This window comes from Etheostoma spectabile, chromosome 20, assembly GCF_008692095.1.
Source record: "Etheostoma spectabile isolate EspeVRDwgs_2016 chromosome 20, UIUC_Espe_1.0, whole genome shotgun sequence".
Lineage (NCBI taxonomy): Eukaryota > Metazoa > Chordata > Actinopteri > Perciformes > Percidae > Etheostoma > Etheostoma spectabile.
In genome coordinates, this window is record NC_045752.1 from 26,684,169 (window position 1) to 26,708,861 (window position 24,693).

The 24,693-nt window shown below is 45.6% G+C and overlaps 1 protein-coding gene across 1 annotated transcript in view; it reads left to right on the forward strand.

Moving 5' to 3' along the window:
- Positions 1 to 11,880, forward strand: part of ehd4 (EH-domain containing 4) — a 24,369-nt gene extending 12,489 nt beyond the window's left edge. The window contains 6 exon segments of the mRNA XM_032500650.1: positions 3,486 to 3,652; positions 6,123 to 6,303; positions 6,672 to 6,684; positions 8,246 to 8,269; positions 8,410 to 8,596; positions 11,161 to 11,880. Coding sequence (XP_032356541.1) covers positions 3,486 to 3,652; positions 6,123 to 6,303; positions 6,672 to 6,684; positions 8,246 to 8,269; positions 8,410 to 8,596; positions 11,161 to 11,730 — 1,142 coding nt within the window. The 3' untranslated portion in view covers positions 11,731 to 11,880.
- The last annotated feature ends 12,813 nt before the right edge of the window (positions 11,881 to 24,693 follow it).

Genomic DNA, 24,693 nt, shown 5'->3' on the forward strand with positions numbered 1-24,693 from the left:
GTCTCCTGTGATGACTCACTGATCGTAGACCACAGAGTTCAGAAAAGCAGATCAGAAACCATGGAAACCAAAACCCATCTGAGAGACTCGGTGCAGGTGTTAGAAAGACTACTTTTCTGACAGTGTTAGGGAAAACTTCCCCAGAGGACAGGGGCTTGTTAGAGCGTCTCTGGTGGACAGACTATGCAACGCCATACTAACAGGGAGTGGTAGAGCGGTCCTGGTGGAAGATATGCAACGCCATCATAAAGGACGTTGTTAGAGCGGTCCTCTGGTGACAGACTATGCAACGCCTCACTACAGGGACGTTGTAGTGTAGAGCGTCCTCGGTGGACGACTATGCAACGCCATCACTAACAGGGAGTGTAGAGCTCCTCTGGTGGACAGAATAGAAACGCCATCACAACAGGCGTTGTAGGTCTGGGGGACAGACTATGAAAACCCATCACTAACAGGGACGTTGTTAGAGCTCCTCTGGGGACAGACTATGAAAACCCTCATAACAGGGACGTTGTAGAGGTCCTTGGTGGACAGACTATGCAACGCCATCACTAACAGGGACGTTGTAGAGCGTCCTCTGGTGGACAGACTATGCAACGCCATCACTAACAGGGACGTTGTAGAGCGTCCTCTGGTGGACAGACTATGCAACGCCATCACTAACAGGGACGTTGTAGAGCGTCCTCTGGTGGACAGACTATGCAACGCCATCACTAACAGGGACGTTGTAGAGCGTCCTCTGGTGGACAGACTATGCAACGCCATCACTAACAGGGACGTTGTAGAGCGTCCTCTGGTGGACAGACTATGCAACGCCATCACTAACAGGGACGTTGTAGTGAGAGCGTCCTCTGGTGGACAGACTATGCAACGCCATCACTAACGGGGACGTTGTAGAGCGTCCTCTGGTGGACAGACTATGCAACGCCATCACTAACAGGGACGTTGTAGAGCGTCCTCTGGTGGACAGACTATTTCTTTTTTTAATTTTCTAAAATATTAATTTTATGAATATTTTTATATTTATTATTGATAAATTAATGGCGGCTTGCGTGTCAGTTTACGTTTATTGATCAAAACCAAGAAGATGGAAAACTACTTTTCAAACTGCATTATGGGAAACTCGACTTTGAGACTCATGCACGTACATACACACATATGTAGGAACACACACACACGCATACATAACACACACACACACACACACACACACACACACACACACCACACACACACACACACAAGACACACACTCACACACACACACACACACACACACACACACACACACACACACACACTCACACACACACACACCACACAACACACACACACACACACAAACAACACCACACACACACACACACACACACACACAGACACCACACACACACAACACACACACCACACACACACACACACACACACACACACACACACACACACACCTTTTACATACTGTTCATTGAAATTCATATTGAGATTGAGAAACAGGTTTTTGTAAAAACTAAAACCTCGAGCTGCTGAATTCTTTGATGCCGAGGAAGTTTTTTCTGCTGTTTTTAGGTCTCTATGGCAACCTGTAACTGAGACTATATGAGACATGTAGTATTACTACAGTAGTACTGCAGTATTATACTGCAGTAATACTACAGTGGGATGATATGCATCTGTTGATTAAATAAGAAGTTAGATGACCTCGGCACGTCTGGCCCGGGATGGGATCGGTTGTTCTGCAGGGAGACGTCCCTAAATGTGTCCCCGTTGCCATGGTTTCGCGTCGGCCGGGATGACAGCATCAGTTAGAGGGTGGAGGGGGGATTAGAGGGAGGGGGGCCGGGGGCCGAGGGCCACAGGAAGTGGCGGCGGGGCGTTCCCCCCCCATCTGGAAACGTTTAGAGAAGCTCAGCTGAGACTGAATTCCTCCTGAAAACCACACACACACACACACACACACACACACACACACACACACACACACAACACACACACACAGAGTGGCAGCGCCCAGTAGGTGAACTGGCATCTCTCCAGCCACCAATCAACACTCTGGACTTGAACCAGCGACCCTCGGTTCCCAACCCACCTCCCTACGGACCTGTGTGTGTGTGGTGTTGTGTGTGGTGTGTGTGTGTGTGTGTGTGTGTGTGTGTGTGTGTGTGTGTTGTGTGTGTGTGTGTGTGTGTGTGTGTGTGTGTGTGTGTGTGTGTGTGTGTGTGTGTGTGTGTGTGTGTGTGTGTGTGTGTGTGTGTGTGGTGTGTGTGTGTGTGTGTGTGTGTGTGTGTTGTTGTTGGGTCTCAGTAGGATCTGATCAGGACTTACTGAACTTCTTAATGTGACGGCTGCTTTTCCCGGGCCTTCAGCCCCCCCAGACCCCAGCCCCCCCAGTGACATCAACTCCTGGAGCTCTACATGCTGACAGGAACACACACACACACACAAAGAGAGACACACACACACACACACACACACACACACACACACACACACACACACAGAGACACACACACACATGGAGACTCACACAGACACTCACGCACACAGAGAGACTCACACTCACACACAAACACAAATGCACACTTACACATGCACGCACACACACAGAGACGCACACAGAGACGCACACCAGTGGACGCTCTACAACGTCCCTGTTGTGTTATTTTGTTGTTATTGTGTTTTTGTTTAAGTTTCATATCTTAAGTTTGTATTTTTCTACATTTTATTCATCAGAACTTTAATATATTTTGATGTTCTGTTGTGACAATAAAACAAATCATCATCATATTATTTTAGTGACAACTCATAAATAACTAATGTTGGGGAATTGATTATTTTCTGGAATATATATCGGCCGATATATCAGATTCTTAAATAACCAGATATTCATATCTGTATCGGCCTTATATCCTTTATGCCTCGGCTCATCTTCGCACCGATCCTTTTTGCTCCGGTTTCCTCTCCTCTCTGGACGTCTTCACCGGGAGGAACTCATGAGACGTGGCCTCTGGTTTTTTGGAGGGGGGGGGGGGGGGGGGTCCTTCCACTCGGCGTGGTTTCCCGAGACGTAAACACCGTCGCTCCACCGCTGAACAGGAAGTAGTATTGTTAGGGGGAAGGTGTTTCCCTTTCTAACAGGAAGTGGAACATGTGAAGTAATCAGCCCTGCCGGAGAGATTAAGTACTGTGGTGTGTGTGTGGTGTGTGTGTGTGTGTGTGTGTGTGTGTGTGTGGTGTGTGTGTGTGTGGTGTGTGGGGGTGGTGTGTGTGTGTGTGTGTGGTGTGTGTGTGTGTGTGTGTGTGGTGTGTGTGTGTGTGGTGTGTGGTGTGTGTGTGTGTGTGGTGTGTGTTGTGTGTGTGTGTGTGTGTGTGTGTGTGTGTGTGATCCCGAGCGTTCATACAGATGTTGAGGATGGGGATGATGATGATGCTGATGTTCTTGATGATGATGCTGATGCTGATGATGAAGATGAGCTTCCTGTCTCCAGGCTACGACTTTGCGGAGGTGCTGCGGTGGTTCGGGGAGCGCGTGGACCGGATCATTCTGCTGTTCGACGCCCACAAACTGGACATCTCGGACGAGTTCTCCGAGGCCATCCGGGCCTTCAGGGGCCAGGACGACAAGATCCGAGTGGTCCTCAACAAGGCGACACAGGTGGGGGGGGGGGGGGGGGATGTGGAAGAGGGAGGAGGGGGGGGGAGTTATTATATGCGATCTCAACAAAGTTACACCGGGATGAGGGAGTGAGTAAATAGTGACGGTCAGCTGTAAAAGGTCGAAATGTTACGAATGTCCCAAAAATTTCCAAAAAGCGACAAAAAAATTCGGACTGTTTTTGTTGCATTTTTCCCGTATTTTCCAAAGTTTCTGCAATTTTTTTCCACAATATTTCGGCTTTTTTCAACGTTTTTCTCCTTTTTGAAGTTGTATTTTTTTTATACAATATTTCTTTCGTATATATATATATATATATATATATTTATGTATATATTTTTGAAAAAAAAATGCGACAAATGTTGGAAAAAGACAAAAATAAGTAAAAAAAAAAAAAAAAAAAGAAAGAAAAAAAGGGCAGAAAACTTCGGGGAAAAAAAAATAGAAAATGCAACAAAAACGTCAAAAAAGTGTCAAAAAATGCACAAAAACTTCGGGGTTGTAACATCTTTTCTTTCTTTATCATAGTGGACGTTGTGAGAACGAAATCGACCGATGAGAATCCAGACACCGCGCTACAGCGGTCGGAAAAACAAAAACGCAGACAAACGACGAAAAAGGGACAAACATCGGGAAAAAGCTGCAAAAAATTCGGAAAGAAAATGGCGGAACCTCGGAGAGAAAAAAATGCAGAAAAATGCGACAAAGTCCCAAAAAAAATGTGGAAAAAGTGACGACAAATTGGGAAAACCAGGTCTTGCGCTAGGGCAACTAGATATATATATACACTATATATAATATATAGATATATATATATATATAGATATATATATATATAATATATATATATAGTATATATATAGTTAATGTATATAGTAGATAGCGTTATATTGATATATATGTATAATATTAATACAATAGATATATATAGTATATATAATATATATAGTATAACATAATATATATAATATATAATATACACAATATATATATAAAATATAATATATATAATATATTATATTATATATGTGTATCGTGAAAAAATGCAACAAATGTCCTTAAAAAGACAAAAAATAAAACTGGCAGAAACTTGGCGGGAAAAAAAATACACAAAGCAACAAAAAACGTCAAAAAGTGTCAAGAAAAAAAAATGCAAAAAAAAACATTTGGGTTGTGATAATTGATTTAATTCTTTTTGACATGTTGTCTTGTTTTCTTGTTTTTCTTTCATTTGTTTTTGTTTTTTCGCTCGCAATCTCGACCCCAAGTTAAAGAATGAATTGTTACAATTTTGACAGGTTTTGTCGCATTTTTCTAGTATTTTTTTCTCAAAAGTTTCTGCCACTTTTTCCAAAATTTTTGCAGCTTTTTCCGATGTTTGTCGGTTTGTCTGCGTTTGTGTGTTTCGACCGGTGTAGCAGCGGCGTCTGAATTCTCATTGGTTCATTCCAGTCATCACGTCGTCCCTAATAAAAGGAAAAAATGGCACAAACCCCAAAAGTGTTTTTTTTTTAACCTCGTTTTTTAATTTTTTTCTGTCCTTTTTTAATGTCTCCCCCCCACCATAGGTTTTGCCACTTTTCCTAAATGTTTTTGGTTTCTCAATCATTTGTCGTTTTTTCTGGGTGTTTGTTTTTCTTTCTTTTGCAATACGCAATCTCAACATACTAGGTCTTTTTTTTTGGGTACTTCTGTGTGTGTGTGTGTTCTGTTGTGTCTGTGTGTGTGTTGTGTGTGTCTGTGTGTGTGTCTGTGTGTCTGTGTGTCGTGTGTCTGTGTGTGTGGTGTTGTTGTCTGTGTGTTGTGTTGTGTGTGTCTGTGTGGGTGTTGTGTGTGTTGTGTGTGTGTGTGTGTGTGTGTGGTGTGTGTCTGTGTGTGTGTTCTGTGTGTGTGTGGTGTGTCTGTGTCGGTGTCTGTTGTCTGGTGTGTGTCGTGTGTGTGTGTGTGGTTGTGTGTGGTGTGTTGTGTGTGTGTGTGTGTGTGTGTGTGTGGGTTGTGTGTGTGTGTGTGTGTGTGTGATTAGTGATGGTCCGCTGTGAAAGGTTGAAATGTTACAATCCAGAAATTTTGAATTTCCTCTTTTTTTCTGACATTTTTGTCGCATTTTTCTAGTATTTTTTTCCCAAAGTTTCTGCCATTTTTTTCCAGAAATTTTCCGGCTTTTTCACCTTTTTGTCACCTTCTTAAAGTTTGATAGTTGTTTTTTTTTTTTCTTACTACAATGGTCGAACAACAAACACAAACCAACCGACAAAAAGTGACAAACACCGGAAAAAGCTGCAAAAGTTTTGGGGAAAAAAATGCGACAAAAACTGTCAAAAAAATGCAAAAAAAAAAAAGCGACAACAAATTGGTAAACTTGTGGAAACGTCGACCGGGCGTGAGTGTGACTCGGTGAACGAGTGAGTGAATGAAGCTGTGAGGCGTCGGGGGGGGATGTAAATCTACTTCCTGTCGCCCGGGTGCTCAGGTGGACACGCAGCAGCTGATGCGGGTGTACGGCGCCCTCATGTGGTCGCTGGGGAAAGTGATCAACACGCCCGAGGTGGTGCGGGTCTACCTGGGCTCGTTCTGGGCCAAACCTCTGCAGAACACCGAGAACAGGTCAGACCCCCCCCCCCCCCCCACAAACCTTACTCCAGTCTCTCAAAGTCCTTACGGAAGATCAAATGTTATTTATCCTTATTGTTATGTTTAACGAGTGGTCTCATTAATTATTAACGGCGTTGACGCAAACCCAGTTCTCTCATCGTGAGATCAACGTTCTTTTGGTCCTGTAGTTTTTCCACATGCTGTTGCAATAACTTGTAACGTTAGGAAACTACAACTCCCACTGGATCTAGCTTTTTGTTGCCTAGAAAAAAAAATTATAATTCTTTCAGAGTTTTTTTTTTTTTTTAAAGAATTTTTGGACCCTTTTTATTGTAAAATAACTTTGTTGAATTTTTTTTGTTGTTTTTTGTTTGGTCAACCACAAAATTTTTAATTTTTTTTGTCATTGTTTTTCAAATCCATGCAGACATCCCTAGATAGTTTGAGATATTTTCTTTATCCATCCATCCATCCATCATCCATCCATCTATTCATCCATTCATCCATCCATCCCTCCATCCATTCATCATCCATCACATCATTATCATCCATCCATCCATCCTCCATCCATCATCCTCCTATTCATCCCATCCATCATTCTCCAATCCATCCCTCTCAATCTATTTCATCCATTCCTATCATCTATCATCCATCCATCTATCATCCATCCATCTATTCCATCCATCCATCCCTCCATCCATTCCATCCATCATCATTCATCCATCCATCTATTCATCCATCTATCTCATTCATCCATTCATCATCATCATCCATCCATCTCATCATCCCATGCCATCTCATCCATCCAATTCAATCCACCATCATCCATCCATTCTATCCTCATCTATTCCACGATCCTCAATCCATCAATCATCCATCTATCATCCTCTATGCAGCCATCCAATCAAACCACCCAATCATCATCTATTCATGCTTCATCCATGCACTCTCAGCGCTGATTCGAGGCGGGTCCCCAAGGACCTGTCTAAGGAAATCCAGTTCCGAGAAATCACGCTCGTAAACCACCGACCTCATTTAAAGAACAGGCTGGTCCAAGGTGAACAGGAAGTTCACTACCATTATGGGATCCACAGAGATAGCCCTGCTTAACAGATAAGACCTAGTTTTAACATGAACGAAAACCATCACCAGACCACCAGACTCATGTAATAATCACTAACTTAGGTGATTGCGATTCACCAGACTCGTAGAGATATGCTGCTCTACACGCTAAAAGTAGTGATTATTTACATGGAGTCTGGTGGAGATATGCTGCTCTATACACGCTAAAAGTAGTGATTATTTACATGGAGTCTGGTGGAGATATGGCTGCTCTATACACGCTAAAAGTAGTGATTATTTACATGGAGTCTGGTGGAGATATGCTGCTCTATACATGCTAAAAGTAGTGATATTTACATGGAGTCTGGTGGAGATATGCTGCTCTATACACGCTAAAAGTAGTGATTATTACATGTGGGAGAGTCTAAGGTGTGATTATTACTGCTGTGGAGTTGCTGCTATACACGCTAAAAGTAGTGATATTTACATGGAGTCTGGTGGAGATATGCTGCTCTATACACGCTAAAAGTAGTGATTATTTACATGGAGTCTGGTGGAGATATGCTGCTCTATACACGCTAAAAGTAGTGATTATTTACATGGAGTCTGGTGGGTTTGGGGGATGGTGATAACAGGGCTGTTTCATGTTAAACTATATATATATGTATATGTGTAAATACCGACAGAGGCAGCGGTGGAGCAGCAACTCCTGTGTTCTGCGAGATAAAATCAGTGTATTTTCCAAAGGAGTCTGGTGGCCTTTGCCCGTCAGCTCATCAATCAGGAGGTGTTTTTGTTTCCCTCCCTCGATTACACACTGAGTAATGACACTGGTGTATTTAGACATTCAGTGACCTCCCGCCCTCCCTCCCTACCTGCCTCCTTCCTTCCTTCCTTCCTTCCTTCCTTCCTCCCTTTCTTCCACCTCCCATAATGCAGTTGTCTGTTACGAAGGATTGAAGAGTCGGACCCGGCGCCACAAAGTCTCCAGTTGCTCTGTTTTCACACATCAGCTGTGCTTGATACTTGTGTTTACATCATCTGGTTTCGTTGAAAAGTTCCTTGTTTTTTGAGTCCAATAAATGTGACTGTCCCTTTAAGAGCTGTCTGGTTTGGTCCGTGCAGGTGCAGGCGTACATCATCAGCTACCTGAAGAAGGAGATGCCGTCCCTGTTCGGCCGGGAGAAGAAGAAGGAGGAGCTGATCATGAGGCTGCCGGAGATCTACACCATCCTGCAGAGGGAGCACCACATCAGCGCCGGGGACTTCCCCAGCGTCACCAAGATGCAGGTAACACCAACAGGAAGTCACTCTGGTAACCACAACACCAACAGGAAGTCACTCTGGTAACCACAACACCAACAGGAAGTCACTCTGGTGACCACAACACCAACAGGAAGTCACTCTGGTAACCACAACACCAACAGGAAGTCACTCTGGTGACCACAACACCAACAGGAAGTCACTCTGGTGACCACAACACCAGCAGGAAGTCACTCTGGTAACCACAACACCAACAGGAAGTCACTTCGGGGACCACACACACAGAAGTCCTTGGTACCAAACCAACGAAGTCATCTCTGGTACCACACCACAGGAAGTCACTCTGGTAACCACAACAACAGATCTTCTTAAACGCTTTTTTCAGCGTTTTTTTACTTTTTTCCGTGTTTTGACCCTTTTTTTCCCCGAGGACAATTTTGCTTTTTTCAACTTTTTTTCCAGTCTTTGATCTTTTTTTCTCAATGTTTTTATGCTTTTTTAAGCATTTTTTCTCAATGTTTTTGTGCTTTTTTCAGCATTTTTTCTCAATGTTTTTATGCTTTTCTTTTAGCATTTTTTGCAGTTTTTTCCCAATGTTTTACACTTTTTTCACTGTTTTTGTTCCAGCTTTCTCCCCGATGTTTTTGACCTTTTTTCCCAGAGGAACCATGTTGTTGAACAGGAATCTGTGGCAACGTGTTGCGCTGCGTTCTGAGATGACCGTGCCCCCCCCCCCCCCCCCCCCCCCCCCGTTACCTCCACCCGACGCAGAATCCCACCGACCGTTCCTAACGTGGTTGAAGTAAAGGGACGTGAAGATGTCTTACGTTCTGCGAGTCTGCAGTGCCGGCAGACACCGGAAACGTTAAAAAAATAATTCAAAAACAACCGCAGATGTGTCCAAAAAGAGACAAAACGTCAAAAAAAGGTGGAGGCTGGGGGAGTCTCAACCAACTGCCACTTTGCTAGTCTGAAAGCCATGATGTCTCTCTCACATGGGGGGGGGGGGGGGGAATTCTCTGGGTGGGCAAAGCAGAGAAAGGGGAGGTAACCTTGCCCCGTATGACCTCATAAGGGGAAGAGATCTCCATCTCAGCTTTTATCTTCTCAAAGGCAGAGCAGGATACCCAGGGCTCGGTTTACACCTATCACCATTTCTAGCCCCCGAGGGGGGCCATAGGCAGGCTGGGGGGAGAGGGGGAGAGAAAAGGGAGGTAGCCTTTCCCCTTATGACCTCATAAGGGGAAGATTCCAGATTAGCCACTGGGGGGGCCATAGGCAGGCTGATAGGACGCATAATAATGTTGAAAAACCTCACAATGGGGCATCTTTTCATGACATGGGACCTTTTAATATGGAAACCATAGCAACACTTTCTGAACGCACCAATGCACTCGATCCGTTCGGGAGAGGCATGCGTTCCCATGGTAACGGTGAAATATCGGGGTGTTTCTTCAGGTCAAACAGTCGGAGAACAATGTGATCGCAAACACTCTGCAGCTGTCAGCCCTGTAGAGAGGCTGCACAGCAGGTGTGTGTGTGGGTGGGGTGTGTGTGTGTGTGTGTGTGTGTGTTTTGTGGTTTGTGTGTGTGTGTGTGTGTTTTTGTGTGTGTGTGTGTGTGGGTGTGTGTTGGGTGTTGTGTGGGGTGTGTGTGGTGTGTGTGTGTGTGTGTGTGTGTGTGTGGTGTGTGGTGTGTGTGTGTGTGTGTGTGGGGTGGTGTGTTTTGTGTGTGTGGGTGTGTGGTGTGGTGTGTGTGTGTTGTGTTTGTTTTTCCCCAGCTATGTATTTTTATTAAATTGTTGGCGAAGAGGATGTTTCAGATTTTTTTCAGTGTCCCTTGGTGAGATGTGTACTCTCTCAGACACACAGACACACACACAGACAAACACTTGTTGTTGTTGAGAGGTTGGAGGTCAGCTCCAGCCGCTGTGTCCAGCTGCAGACAGAGAGTGTGGTGTGTGTGTGTGTGTGTGTGTTGTGTTGTCGCCATCTGTCAGCGGCCAACAGCAACTACAACAAATCTCTTCTCCTTTTCACTGTTAATAAATATACATGGCACACAGCATCAAGAGAAATGAAAGTCAATGTTGTGATTTAAAGCTGTGTGTGTGTGTGTTCTGTTGTGTGGTGTGTGTGTGTATATTGGTATAGTGTGTGTGTGTGTGTGTGTGGTGTGTGGGTGTGTCCTATGTCATGTTGTGTGTGTGGTGTGTGTCTGGTGTGTGTGTGTGGTGTGTCTGTGTCTGTTGGTGGTGTGCTGTGTCTGGGTGTGTGTGTGCTATCTTCTAGGTTGTGTGTGTGTGTGTGTGTGTATCTGTCTGTCTGTGTGTGTGTGTGTGTGTTGTTGTTGTGGGTGTGTCTCTGCTGTGTGTGTGTGTTTGTGCTGTGGTCGTGTCTCTGTCTTGTGTGTGTGTTTGTGTGTGTGTGTTGTGTGTGTGTGTGTGTGTGTCTCTCTGTGTGTGTGTGGGTGTGTGTGTGTGTCTCGTCTGTGTGTGTGTGTGGTGTGTGTGTGTGTGTGGTGTGTGTGTGTGTGTGTGTGTGTGTGTGTGTGTGTGGTGTGTGTGTGTGTGTGTGGTGTGTCCCCTGCAGGACATGCTGCAGCACTACGACTTCAGCAAGGTTCCCGTCCCTGAAGGTGAAGCTGGTCGAAGGTCCGTGGACAAGATGCTGGCGACGCGGATCGCCGGCCTGATGTCCATGATCCGGGACGAGGAGTCCCGCCAGCCGCCGCCGGGGGTTTCGGGCGGCGCCTTCGAGGGCTCCCGGGACGGGCCCTTCGGCCACGGCTACGGCGAGGGCGTCAGCGCCGGCGCCGACGCCGAGGACTGGATCATCGGCCGCGAGAAGCACCGCTACGACGAGATCTTCTACATGCTGATGCCCGTCAACGGCAAGATCAGCGGCGTCAACGCCAAGAAGGAGATGATGAGCTCGCGGCTGCCCAGCACCGTGCTGGGCCGGATCTGGAGGCTGGCGGACTGCGACGCCGACGGCATGCTGGACGACGAGGAGTTCGCCCTGGCGCAGCACCTCATCAAGATCAAGCTGGAGGGCTACGAGCTGCCGGCCACGCTGCCCCCCCACCTGGTGCCCCCGTCGCACCGCAAGACCACCACCGACACCGGGGTCGGGGCCGGGTACAACCACAGCGAGGACTAGCACGCACATGCAAAAACACACGCAGGCACACACACGCAGACACATGCAGACACACACACACACACACACACACACAGACACATGCAGACACATGCAGACACCACACACACACACACACACACACACATGCAGACACATGCAGACACACACACACACAGACACACACACACACATGCAACACAAACCCACATGCAACACCACACACACACAGACACATGCAGACACCACAAAAACACACATGCAGCACAACACATGCAGACACACACACACAGCACGACACCACACCACACACACATGCAGACACATGCAGACAACACACACACACACACGCAGACACACACATGCGACACCCACACATGCAGACACACACACCATGCAGAACATCCACAACACACACACAATGCAGACACACACACATGCAGGCAACACACATGCAGCACACACACTGCAGACACACACACAGACACACACGATGCAGAACATGCAGACACACCACATGCAGACACACACAGAGGAACCACGTCAGAACCGACACAGTGACACAACACAACAACACTTCTTTCGTCCCATGTTCAGGGAATGCGAGAACACCAATCGGAGAGGTCAAAGGTCAGGATCAACTCACGAGGAACCGACATACAAGAGACGAACTTTATCACAAATCTTTAATCGCTTCATATAGACTACGTTTGACGACTTGTTCTCGTGATTATTCGCCGTTTCATCCTGATGATGAAAGAGAAAACGCTCCGTTTGATTCGGGTTAGACACAAAAAGATGATATTCTCTTTTTTCTACAATTATTTTGATGTATTTCTCGCTTTTTTAATACAGATACGTTTGGTGTGTGTGTGTGTGTGTGTGTGTGTGTGGGGTGTGTGTGTGTGTGTGTCGGGATTTTATGAACATCGGATCATTCAAATGAATCGATGTGAAAATGGAAAATCAACAAACTGGGGAAGTCAAAATAATCTAATATGCTTTTATTTTGGTAATATTCTATATTCTATATATATATATATATATATATATATATATATTATATATATATATATTGTACATCTGCTTTTCAGTTCACTAAAGAATAAAAGTTGGAACGCAGTCTCAAAATTAACTCATCCTGCTTTAATTGAGACATTTTATTTTGAAAGGGGACATAGAATAATCTTGATTTTTAACTTCCTGTCATACTTATGTTAGGAGAATCAGCGAGATCAGACCTTTAGTTACTGTCTTCATCTTCACTAATGTATTCAAGAGACACACACACACACACATATGCAGACACCCCACAACCACCACACCACACACCACACGCATTGCACACACACACGCATGTGCACACACACAGACACAAGAGCACACTTGCAGCACACACACACACACACACACGCACGCAGAGCATGCAGTCACACACATGCAGACACAGCACCACACAACACCACACACACACACACACACACACACACACACACACACAACACCACACACCACACACACAATATACACACATAGAAAAAAAGTATCACCAAAATATTATTGTAGGACTTTTACTTGTATGACAGTATTTTTAAAGTGTGGTATTAGTACTTTAGGGTCTGAGTACTTGTTGCAGGACGCAGAGTTCCCAGGGGTCAGAGGTCAGGGGTCAGAGGTCAGGGTGTGTCCTGTTTGAACAGCCCTCATTCAGGACGAGATGACGCTAACGTTAACTCGTCCCCCGGGACGGACGGCGTCCTGCAACGCGTCACAGTCGGCAGCTTGTTGCTTCCTCACATTGTGAAGCAGAGACGTGACCTCTGCCCCCCCCCCCCCGCTGACTGCTGACTCTACTCTTCATGGAGATGGCTTCATTACTGAGATGGTAAATACTGTGTTTTTCAACCTGGAAAACTTAGGAAACAACTGACAGACTCAGATTATTATTCTAAGTGTGGGACAACATTATGGGATGGATCCCTGCAGAGATAGACCTTTTAGTTGAAGAGTAAGATCCTTTTAGTTTAACATGAAACAGAAATCACCATCACCAAACCACCCAGGACTCCATGTAAATAATACTACTTTTAGCGTGTATAGAGCAGCATATCTCCCACCAGACTCCATGTAAATAATCACTACTTTTAGCGTGTATAGACCCAGCATATCTCCACCAGGCTCCATGTAAATAATCACTAACTTTTAGCATGTATAGGGGCAGCATATCTCCACCAGGCCCCATGAAAAAACCCACTACTTTTAGCATGTATAGAGCAGCATATCTCCACCGACTCCATGTAAATAATCACTACTTTTAGCGTGTATAGAGCACATATCTCCACATGTAAATGGGTGAATTAAGAGTTTATTCCAACCAGACCAGAGTGGTGATTGTTGGAACAGTGGGAAGATGAACCAAGACGGCTTTTGGTAGTTTTATTTAGTTTCTGTCCACTTTGAATGGAGTGTGTTGTACAATGATAAAAGTAATGATTATTTACATGGAGTCTGGTGGGTTTGGTGATGGTGATTCCCAGATAACCAGAGATGTCCACATACTTTTGGATGTATAATCTGCTTGTAAAGTCATATAAGAGTGAATATCTTTACCTTTACATCGCTACTGTAAGATCGTTAACTTAACGTTACAGCATAAAGTGGAAAAAGTAAAAAAAAGCCAACATGAATCTTCTGGAATTAAACATTTCTGAATGTGCCGACCCAGATATCTGCCACAATACACGCTGTGAACTCCCAGCGTGTATTTATACTGAATCTGAAGTATATTTCTGCGCTGTGCGTGTATATTTTGCGTTTTTGGTTCAAAGGTCAGCCGTTTAACTGATGATGTCATCTTGTTAGTGGAAGGGGAGACTAATAAAGTTTATTCTAATCAACATGATCCGGTTTCAAGTTTTTTACTCTTCTTCCACAACAATTCAAAAGAAAAGTGTGTGTGTTTTAACGGTGTGTGTCTTACGTGTGTGTGTCCCCGTCTTACGTGTGTGTGTGTGTTTTTAACGGTGTGTGTCTTACGTGTGTGTGTCCCAGTCTTACCTGTGTGTGTGTGTGTGTTGTCTGTGTGTGTGTGCATGCGTGTGAACTTTGACCCCTACACTGCTGTCAGGTGAGCGGTCAGGTTGTGTGTGTGTGTGTGTTGTGTGTGTGTGTGTGTGTGTGTGTGTGTGTGTGTGTGTTGTGTTGGTGTGTGTTGTGTGTGTGTGTGTGTGTGTGTGGGTGTGTGTGTGTGTGTGTGTGTGTGTTGACCTCTGTACCTGCAGTCAGGTGAGTGAAGCTGCTCATGCTGTAAATCTGACAGTTTCAAAGTTCACTCACACAAAGAGAGAGACAAGACAGCGGAGGACAGAGAGACAACGGAGGACATAGAGAGAGAAAGAAACAGTGGAGGACATAGAGAGAGAGAGACAGTGTAGGACAGAGAGAGAGAGAGAGACAGCGGAGGACAGAGAGAGAGAGAGAGACAGCGGAGGACAGAGAGAAGAGAGAGACAGCGGAGGACAAAGAGAGAGAGAGAGACAGCGGAAGACAGAGAGAGACAGCAGAGGACAGAGAGAGAGAGAGGCAGCGGAGGACAGAGAGAGAGAGACAGCGGAGGAGAGAGAGAGACAGCAGCGGAGGACAGAGAGAGAGAGGCAGCGGAGGACAGAGAGAGAGAGAGAGACAGCGGAGGACAGAGAGAGAGAGAGAGACAGCGGAGGACAGAGAGAGAGAGAGACAGCGGAGGAGAGAGAGAGACAGCAGCGGAGGACAGAGAGAGAGAGAGACAGCGGAGGACAGAGAGAGAGAGCGGAGGACAGAGAGAGAGAGAGACAGCGGAGGACAGAGAGAGAGCGAGGACAATACAGCGGAGGACGAAAGAGGACAAGGTAAGAAGAATCTGCTTCCTCTCATTTTGTCAAGTGTCTTTTGTCCTTTGTCAGAGTCTAGGGTGTCCATATGTTTTCTAAATAAGAGGACACTCGGCCCCCGAGACACAAATCCAGATTCTAAGAGGTTAATGAACATTATGCCTCAATGGTACAAAATAACATGTGTAATAAATATGTAACCAAATATAACTCTTTTTAAATAGATAAATATGATATAATATTCTGAAGAAGACCTCTTCTGTGTCTTGAAACCTTTTGAGTGTAAAGGTTTTAAGGTTTCTGTCCATGTGATCTCGGAGGTCTCAGCTCCTTCATTAGACACTGAGACATATGTGCTGCTTTGCACACGATGCACTCCGTGTCCCGACCGGGACGGGACAGGTGGAAGGTCTTTACACTTCAACTGTGATGCTGCATTTAGGCTTTGGCTCCGCTGTCTGATCTGCTCCCTGTCTGTACCTGCTCCCTGTCTGATCTGCTCCCTGTATGTGCTCCCTGTCTGATCTGCTCCGCTGTCTGATCTGCTCCGCTGTCTAATCTGCTCCCTGTCTGATCTGCTCCCTGTCTGATCTGCTCCCTGTCTGATCTGCTCCCTGTATGTGCTCCCTGTCTGATCTGCTCCCTGTATCTGCTCCCTGTCTGATCTGCTCCCTGTATGATCTGCTCCGCTGTCTAATCTGCTCCCTGTACCTGCTCCCTGTCTGATCTGCTCTCTGTATGTGCTCCCTGTCTGATCTAGTTCCTGTATGTGCTCCCTGTCAGATCTGCTCCCTGTCAGATCTGCTCCCTGTCTGATCTGCTCCCTGTCTGATCTGCTCCCTGTCTGATCTGCTCCCTGTATCTGCTCCCTGTCTGATCTGCTCCCTGTCTGATCTGCTCCCTGTCTGATCTGCTCCCTGTCTGATCTAGTCCCTGTATGTGCTTCCTGTCTGATCTGCTTCCTGTCTGATCTGCTCCCTGTCTGATCTGCTCCCTGTATCTGCTCCCTGTCTAATCTGCTTCCTGTCTGATCTGCTCCCTGTCTGATCTGCTCCCTGTCTGATCTGCTCCCTGTCTGATCTGCTCCCTGTCTGATCTAGTCCCTGTATGTGCTTCCTGTTGGATCTGCTCCCTGTCTGATCTGCTCCCTGTCTGATCTGCTCCCTGTCTGATCTGCTCCCTGTCTGATCTAGTCCCTGTATGTGCCTTCTGTTGGATCTGCTCCCTGTCTGATCTGCTCCCTGTCTGATCTGCTCCCTGTAGTGCTCCCTGTCTGATCTGCTCCCTGTTATCTGCTCCCTGTCTGATCTGCTCCCTGTATGTGCTCCCTGTCTGATCTGCTCCCTGTATCTGCTCCCTGTCTGATCTGCTCCCTGTATCTGCTCCCTGTCTGATCTGCTCCCTGTCTGATCTGCTCCCTGTATGTGCGTGTTGCAGAAGCGTCCTCTCGGGAATTACATCACGCAACAAAGTACCGTAGTACTGTGTGCAAAGTGCCAGTGAATTTATCTACACGCTCAATGGTCCCGTAAAAACAGTGAAAACTGGACATTTACACCCCCCCCCCACACTTATCATCACATACCCCCCACCATGTCATCAAATACCCTTCACCATACGCAGAGATCGGCATGGGGAACTTTCCATAAGATCATCTCTCAATGCAAATCACACCAGATATTAAGCTAACTGAAATAACACCATGCTAATCTCTAGGTATGTGATGATGGGGGGGAGGAACTTTATCAGGGTGCATAGTATCCTGACCCATGAAATAACTGGCCTTTAAAAATACAAATCTGCCCCTATGGAAATTTAACATAGGGGGGTGTATACTTATGCCCCTGTATTTTAACATAGGGGGTGTATACTTATGCCCCCTGTATTTTAACATAGGGGGTGTATACTTATGCCCCTGTATTTTAACATAGGGGGTGTATCCTTATGCCCCCTGTATTTTAACATAGGGGGGTGTATCCTTATGCCCCCTGTATTTTAACATAGGGGGGTGTATACTTATGCCCCTGTTTTTACATAGGGTGTATCTTATGCCCCCTGTATTTTAACATAGGGGGGTGTATACTTATGCCCCTGTATTTTAACATAGGGGGGTGTATCCTTATGCCCCCTGTATTTTAACATAGGGGGGTGTATACTTATGCCCCTGTATTTTAACATAGGGGGGTGTTAGGGGTGTATACTTATGCCCCTGTATTTTAACATAGGGGGGTGTATACTTATGCCCCTGTATTTTAACATAGGGGGGTGTATACTTATGCCCCCTGTATTTTAACATGGGGGGTGTATATCCTTATGCCCTGTTATTTTAACATAGGGGGGTGTATACTTATGCCCCCTGTATTTTAACATGGGGGGTGTATACTTATGCCCCCTGTACACATACATATGTAAATATGTAGGCCTAGTTCCCTGATTGTGGCTGTGAACCCTCTCAGCCAATCAGGATGGAGGGCGAGGAGGACGGGGCGGGCCGAGTGCGGGAGCTGCAGGAGCAGAGGATGACGGTCCAGAAGAAGACCTTCACCAAGTGGATGAACAGCGTCTTCAGGAAGAACGGGGTAAGGCTGCACCACAGAAGAAGAGTTTCTGGTAGAATGAGGCAAAACTACAAACATGGTGGTTTTATCGTTTATATCAGAAATTACATTAGTATTTCAACAGAAAATCTTTCATATTTTATTAGATTTCCTTTACGTTTTCAATTTGAAAATGGCAAAGAAAACACACAGAGATAGAAACACACACACACACACACACACACACACACGCAGACCGACACACGCGCAGACACACACACAGACAGACACACACGCAGACACACACACACAGACAGACACACACGCAGACACACACACAGACAGACACACACGCAGACAAACACACACACATACACACACACACACACACACACACACACACCACACACACACACACACAGACACACACACACAACACAGACACAAACATGCAGACACAAACGCAGCACACACACGCAGACGAACACACACGCAGACACACACACAGACAGACACACACAACACACACACACACACACACACACACACACACACACACACACACACACACACACACACAGAGGCTACAGCTTTCATGTGGACACATGAAACTAAACTTTAGATTTTTTCGTTGTTGCTCATGTCGCCTTATTGGCTCCGTAGAAATCTTCAAAAAACCAACAAAAGAAACACAAAAGGTTAAAAAAAAAAAAAATTTAAAGTGCAGGAAAAGTTGACAAAAACATTGTGGCGGAGAGCGACAAAAGTGTTGAAAAAGACGACAAAAAATAACCAAAATGATTGCGTGGTTGATGGGGAGAAAACACACAGGTTAACCCCAAGTTATCTGGTTACGACGACAGGGGAAGTGACAGAATATGGAAAAGAAAGTGGAAAATATGTCACAAAGTGACAAAAAAGTCATAAAAGTTGATACATGTAAAAAAAGAAAATTGGTGAAAAAAGACAAATGTCAATAAAAGTGACTAAAATGTGAACAAATGTAAAAAAGTGAGAAAAAAATTGAGAAAAAATGCCGAACAAAATGACAAAAATGTCCAAAAAAAAGTGACAAATGTAAAAAAAAAAAAAATGGACAAGAAGTGGCGGAATATGGAAAAGAAAATGGAAAATATGTCGGACGCTTTGTTTAGGTTTTATGATGATGTCAGTGTTATTTCTCCTGTTATCTGTTATCGCTGCGAGTCAGCTGATTAACAGCTGGTAATCAGCTGGATAATCAGCTGGTTAATCAGCTGGTAATCAGCTGTTAATCAGCTGGTAATCAGCTGGTAATCAGCTGGTAATCTGCTGATAATCAGCTGGTAATATGCTGGTAATCAGCTGGTAATCAGCTGGTAATCTGCTGATAATCAGCTGGTAATATGCTGGTAATCAGCTGGTAATCAGCTGGTAATCTGCTGATAATCAGCTGGTAATATGCTGGTAATCAGCTGGTAATATGCTGGTAATCAGCTGTTAATCAGCTGATAATCAGCTGGTAATCACCTGGTAATCAGCTGGTAATCAGCTGGTAATCAGCTGGTAATCAGCTGTTAATCAGCTGGTAATCAGCTGTTAATCAGCTGTTAATCAGCTGGTAATCAGCTGTTAATCAGCTGTTAATCAGCTGTTAATCAGCTGATTAACAGCTGGTTATCAGCTGGTAATCAGCTGGTAATCAGCTGTTAATCAGCTGTAATACACACATTACTCACCGGTCTCAGCCTCCACACACAGATGTTTTAACCCCCCCCCCTCCTGGTGTCTTCAGGTCTAGTCTGACCCCTTTGCAAAATGTTTCTATATCAGAAATTTGGGTTTCTTTCAAACTAATTGTCCTGTAAAGTAACGAGGATGTTTCCCAGCAACGCTCCTCACACGAAACATTAATAATCAGTTCACTACTTTCACTGGATTTGGGTTTTTTTGGTCAATTTTATAGCGTTTGGAGACAAAAATAAAAGATAAAAGAACTTGTGTGTGACAAATGTAAAAAAATGACATGTAATAAAAAAGACAAATGTCAATAAAAGTGACTAAAATGTAGACAAATGTAAAAAAAAAAAAAAAAGGGAGAAAAAACGACAAATGAAAAAAAAAAAACACTTTTTAAAAACTTTGGGAAACAATCCACAAAATTCAAAAGGTTCAGAAAAAGTTGACAAAACGTTTAAAAAGTGACAAAAACTTCGGGGGAAAGACACAAAAGGGTCGAAGAAGACGCCGAAAAATGTGACACAAATGTCAACAATGTTGACTAATTTTTTAAAAGCTTTAAAAGTTTGAAAAAAAATAATTTCACTTTTTTGGAAAATTAGTCGCGAAGAAACCCAAATTTCTGATGTAGGAACTTTTTGGAAAAGGGTCAGATTAGATCTGAAGTCACATGGAGGGTTAATGGGAACATTTCTTGTTTTAATTGCAAGATTTAAGAAAGAAATTCAGATAGGAAGAAATAAACACAAAGTATTCATTAGACCAAATATCTTTGCTTTTAGACTTTTTTTTCCTTTTGGAAAACATTCACTTCCAGAGGGAAAAGACGGAGTAGTTTCATATCAAACAGACATATTATAGGCACCTACAGCAGAGTTTCCCAGAGTTTCCCTAGAGCTTCCCCCAAGTTTCACCAGAGTTTTCCCAGAGTTTCCTGAGTTTCCCTAGAGTTTCCCTAGAGTTTTTCTCAGAGTTTTCCCAGAGTTTTCCCAGAGTTTCCCTAGAGTTTCCTTAGAGTTTCCCTAAAGTTTCCCGGGGTTTTCCCAGAGTTTTCCTAAAGTTTCCGTAGAGTTCCCCAGAGTTTCCCCAGAGTTTCCCTAGAGTTTCCCCAGAGTTTCCCAGAGTTTTCCCGGAGTTTCACCAGAGTTGTCCCAGAGTTTCCAGAGTTTCCCTAGAGTTTCTCCCAGTTTCCCTAGAGTTTTTCCCTAGAGTTTTTCCCTAGAGTTTCTCCCAGAGTTTCCCTAGAGATTTTCCCTAGAGTTTTTCCCTAGAATTTCTCCCAGAATTTCCCTAGAGTTTTCCTCAGAGTTTACCAAGAGTTTCCCCAGAGTTTCCCCTGAGTTTCTGCCGAGTTTCCCCAGAGTTTCCCTAGAGTTTAGCTAGAGTTTTTCCCAGAGTTTCCCTAGAGTTTCTCCCAGAGTTTCCCTAGAGATTTTCCCAGAGTTTCCCAGAGTTTCCCTAGAGTTTCCCTAGAGTTTTTTTAGAGTTTCCTTAGAGTTTCCCAGAGTTTTCCCAGAGTTTCCCTAGAGTTTCTCCCAGAGTTTCTCTAGAGATTTTCCCTAGAGTTTCCCTAGAGTTTCCTTAGAGTTTCCCTAGAGTTTTCCCAGAGTTTCCCAGAGTTTCCTAGAGTTTCCCGAGTTTCCCCAGAGTTTCACCCAGAATTTCCCTAGAGTTTCCCTAGAGTTTTTCCAAGAGTTTTCCCAGAGTTTTCCCAGAGTTTCCCTAGAGTTTCCCTAGAGTTTTTCCCAGAGTTTTCCCAGAGTTTTCCCAGAGTTTTCCCAGTTTCCCTAGAGTTTCCTTAGAGTTTCCCTAAAGTTTCCCAGAGTTTTCCCAGAGTTTTCCTAAAGTTTCCGTAGAGTTCCCCAGAGTTTCCCCAGAGTTTCCTAGAGTTTCCCAGAGTTTTCCCGGAGTTTCCTAAAGTTTCCCTAGAGTTTCCTAGAGTTTCCCTAGGGTTTCCCTAGAGTTTCCCTAGAGTTTCCTTAAAGTTTTCCCAGAGTCTCCCTAGAGTTTTTCCTGGAGTTTCCTAAAGTTTCCCTAGAGTTTCCTAGAGTTTCCCTAGAGTTTCTTAGAGTTTTCCCAAAGTTTCCCTAGAGTTTCCCTAGAGTTTTTCTAGAGTTTTTCCCTAGAGTTTTCCCTAGAGTTTTCCCAGAGTTTTCCCAGAGTTTTCCCAGAGTTTCCCAGAGTTTTGAAGAGTTTTCTCCCCGTCCTGCAGGAGAAGGTGGAGCTGACGGACGTGTACACGGAGCTGAAGACCGGAGTGGTTCTGATCCGTCTGCTGGAGCTCATCTCCCGGGAGACGCTGCCTCCGCCCAGCCGCCGCACTCTGAGGGTCCACTGCCTGGAGAACAACAGCAACGCTATCACCTTCCTGAAGACCAAGGTACCGCACCGGTCCGTCAGAACCAAGGTACCGCACCGGTCCGTCAGAACCAGGGTACCACACCTGTCTGTCAGAAACACGGTACCTCACCTGTCTGTCAGAACCAAGGTACCGCACCTGTCTGTCAGAACCAAAGTACCGCACCTGTCTGTCAGTCAGAACCAAGGTACCGCACCAGTCCGTCAGTCAAAACCACGGTACCTCACCTGTCTGTCAGAACCAAGGTTTTCTGTGCAGCAGCTCCATAAACTGTTACATTAACTAATCACTGTCTTTGCTGTCAGATTCGAGTGGATCTGATTGGTCCAGAGAATGTGGTGGACGGGGACCGTACGCTGATCCTGGGTCTGCTGTGGATCATCATCCTCCGGTTCCAGATCGGACCCATCAACCTGGACGAGTAGGGAATTGAACCCCCAACCTTCAGCCTGACTGCTGACTAAAATCACACGCAGACACACACACACACACACACACACACACACACACACACACACCACACACACACAGAAACAAAACACACACATATACACATACAGACACACACACACACACACACACACACACACACACACACACACACACACACATACAGACACACACACAAACACACACACACACACACACACACACACCACACATACAGACACAGACATGCACAGACACCACACACACACAGTGACAGACAACCGCACAACACAGACATGCACAGACACACACACACACACACACACACACACACACACACACATACAGACACACACACAGAACACACACACACACACACACACACAACACACAACACACACACACACACATACAGACACAGACACACACAGACACACACACACACACACAGACAGACAACGCACACACAGACATGCACAGACACACACATAGACAGACAACACACACACTCACATAGACAGACAACACGCACGCACGCACAGACACACACACACTGATAGACAATACACGTAGACAGACAACACACCACACACACACACAGACACACACACACACACACACAGACACACACACACACACACACACACACACACACACATTGATCCCCAAACTTCAAAATCCATTTAATCTTCTCTTGTTTCCGCTCATCCTTCTCTTGTCTCCTTGTTTCCTTCCCTTGTTTCCTTGTTTCCATCCCTTCTCTTGTCTCCTTCCCTCCTCTCCCCAGGCTGGGGGGGGTGGCAGCGTTGCCCACCGCTCGGCGAGGGAGGCTCTGCTGATCTGGTGTCAGAGGAAGACGTCGGGCTACGACGGCGTCAACGTGCAGGACTTCTCGTCCAGCTGGAGGAGCGGACTGGCCTTCAACGCCCTGATCCACACACACGGTAACACTCACACACACACGCACACGCACACCGGTAACAACACACACTCACACACACACACAGAAACACACACACACCACACCACACACACACACACACACACAACACAGAGACACACACACCACACACACACACACACACAGAGACACACACACACACACACACAGACACAGGAGAACACCACACACACACCACACACCACACACCAAACACACACACACACAAGACACGCACACTCACACACCACACACAGACACACACCACCGGTAAGACACCTCACACACACACACACACACACAGAGACACACACACACTCACACACACACACACAGGACACACACACCGGTAACACACACTCACACACACACACACACACAGAGACACACACACACCGGTAACACACACACACACACACACACACACACACACACTCACACCACACACACAGAGACACACACACCGGTAACACACACTCACACTCTCACACCACACACACACACACACACAGAGACACACACAACACCACCCCAACACACGACACCACACCGTAACACACACTCACACCTCTCACACACAACACACACACACACACACACACACACACACACAGAGACACACACACACACACACAGAGACACACACACCGGTAACACACACTCACACTCTCACACACACACACACACACACACACACACACACACACACACACAAGAGACACACACACCGGTAACACACACTCACACACACACACACAGAGACACACACACCGGTAACACACACTCACACACACACACGCACACCGGAAACACACACTCACACACACACACACTCACACACACACAGACACACAGAGACACACACACCGGTTACACACACTCACACACACACGCACACCGGTAACACACACTCACACAGCAACACACACACCGGTAACACACACACACAACACACACACACACACCTGTAACACACACATCCCCTCTCCCTCCCTTTCTCATAACCCAGGCCCGACCTTTTTGACTTCGGCCGTCTCCGTGGCGACGACCCCCGGCGGGCCCTGGAGCACGCCTTCCTGCTGGCGGAGCGGGAGTTGGGGATCCTGCAGCTGCTGGAGGTGGAGGACATGG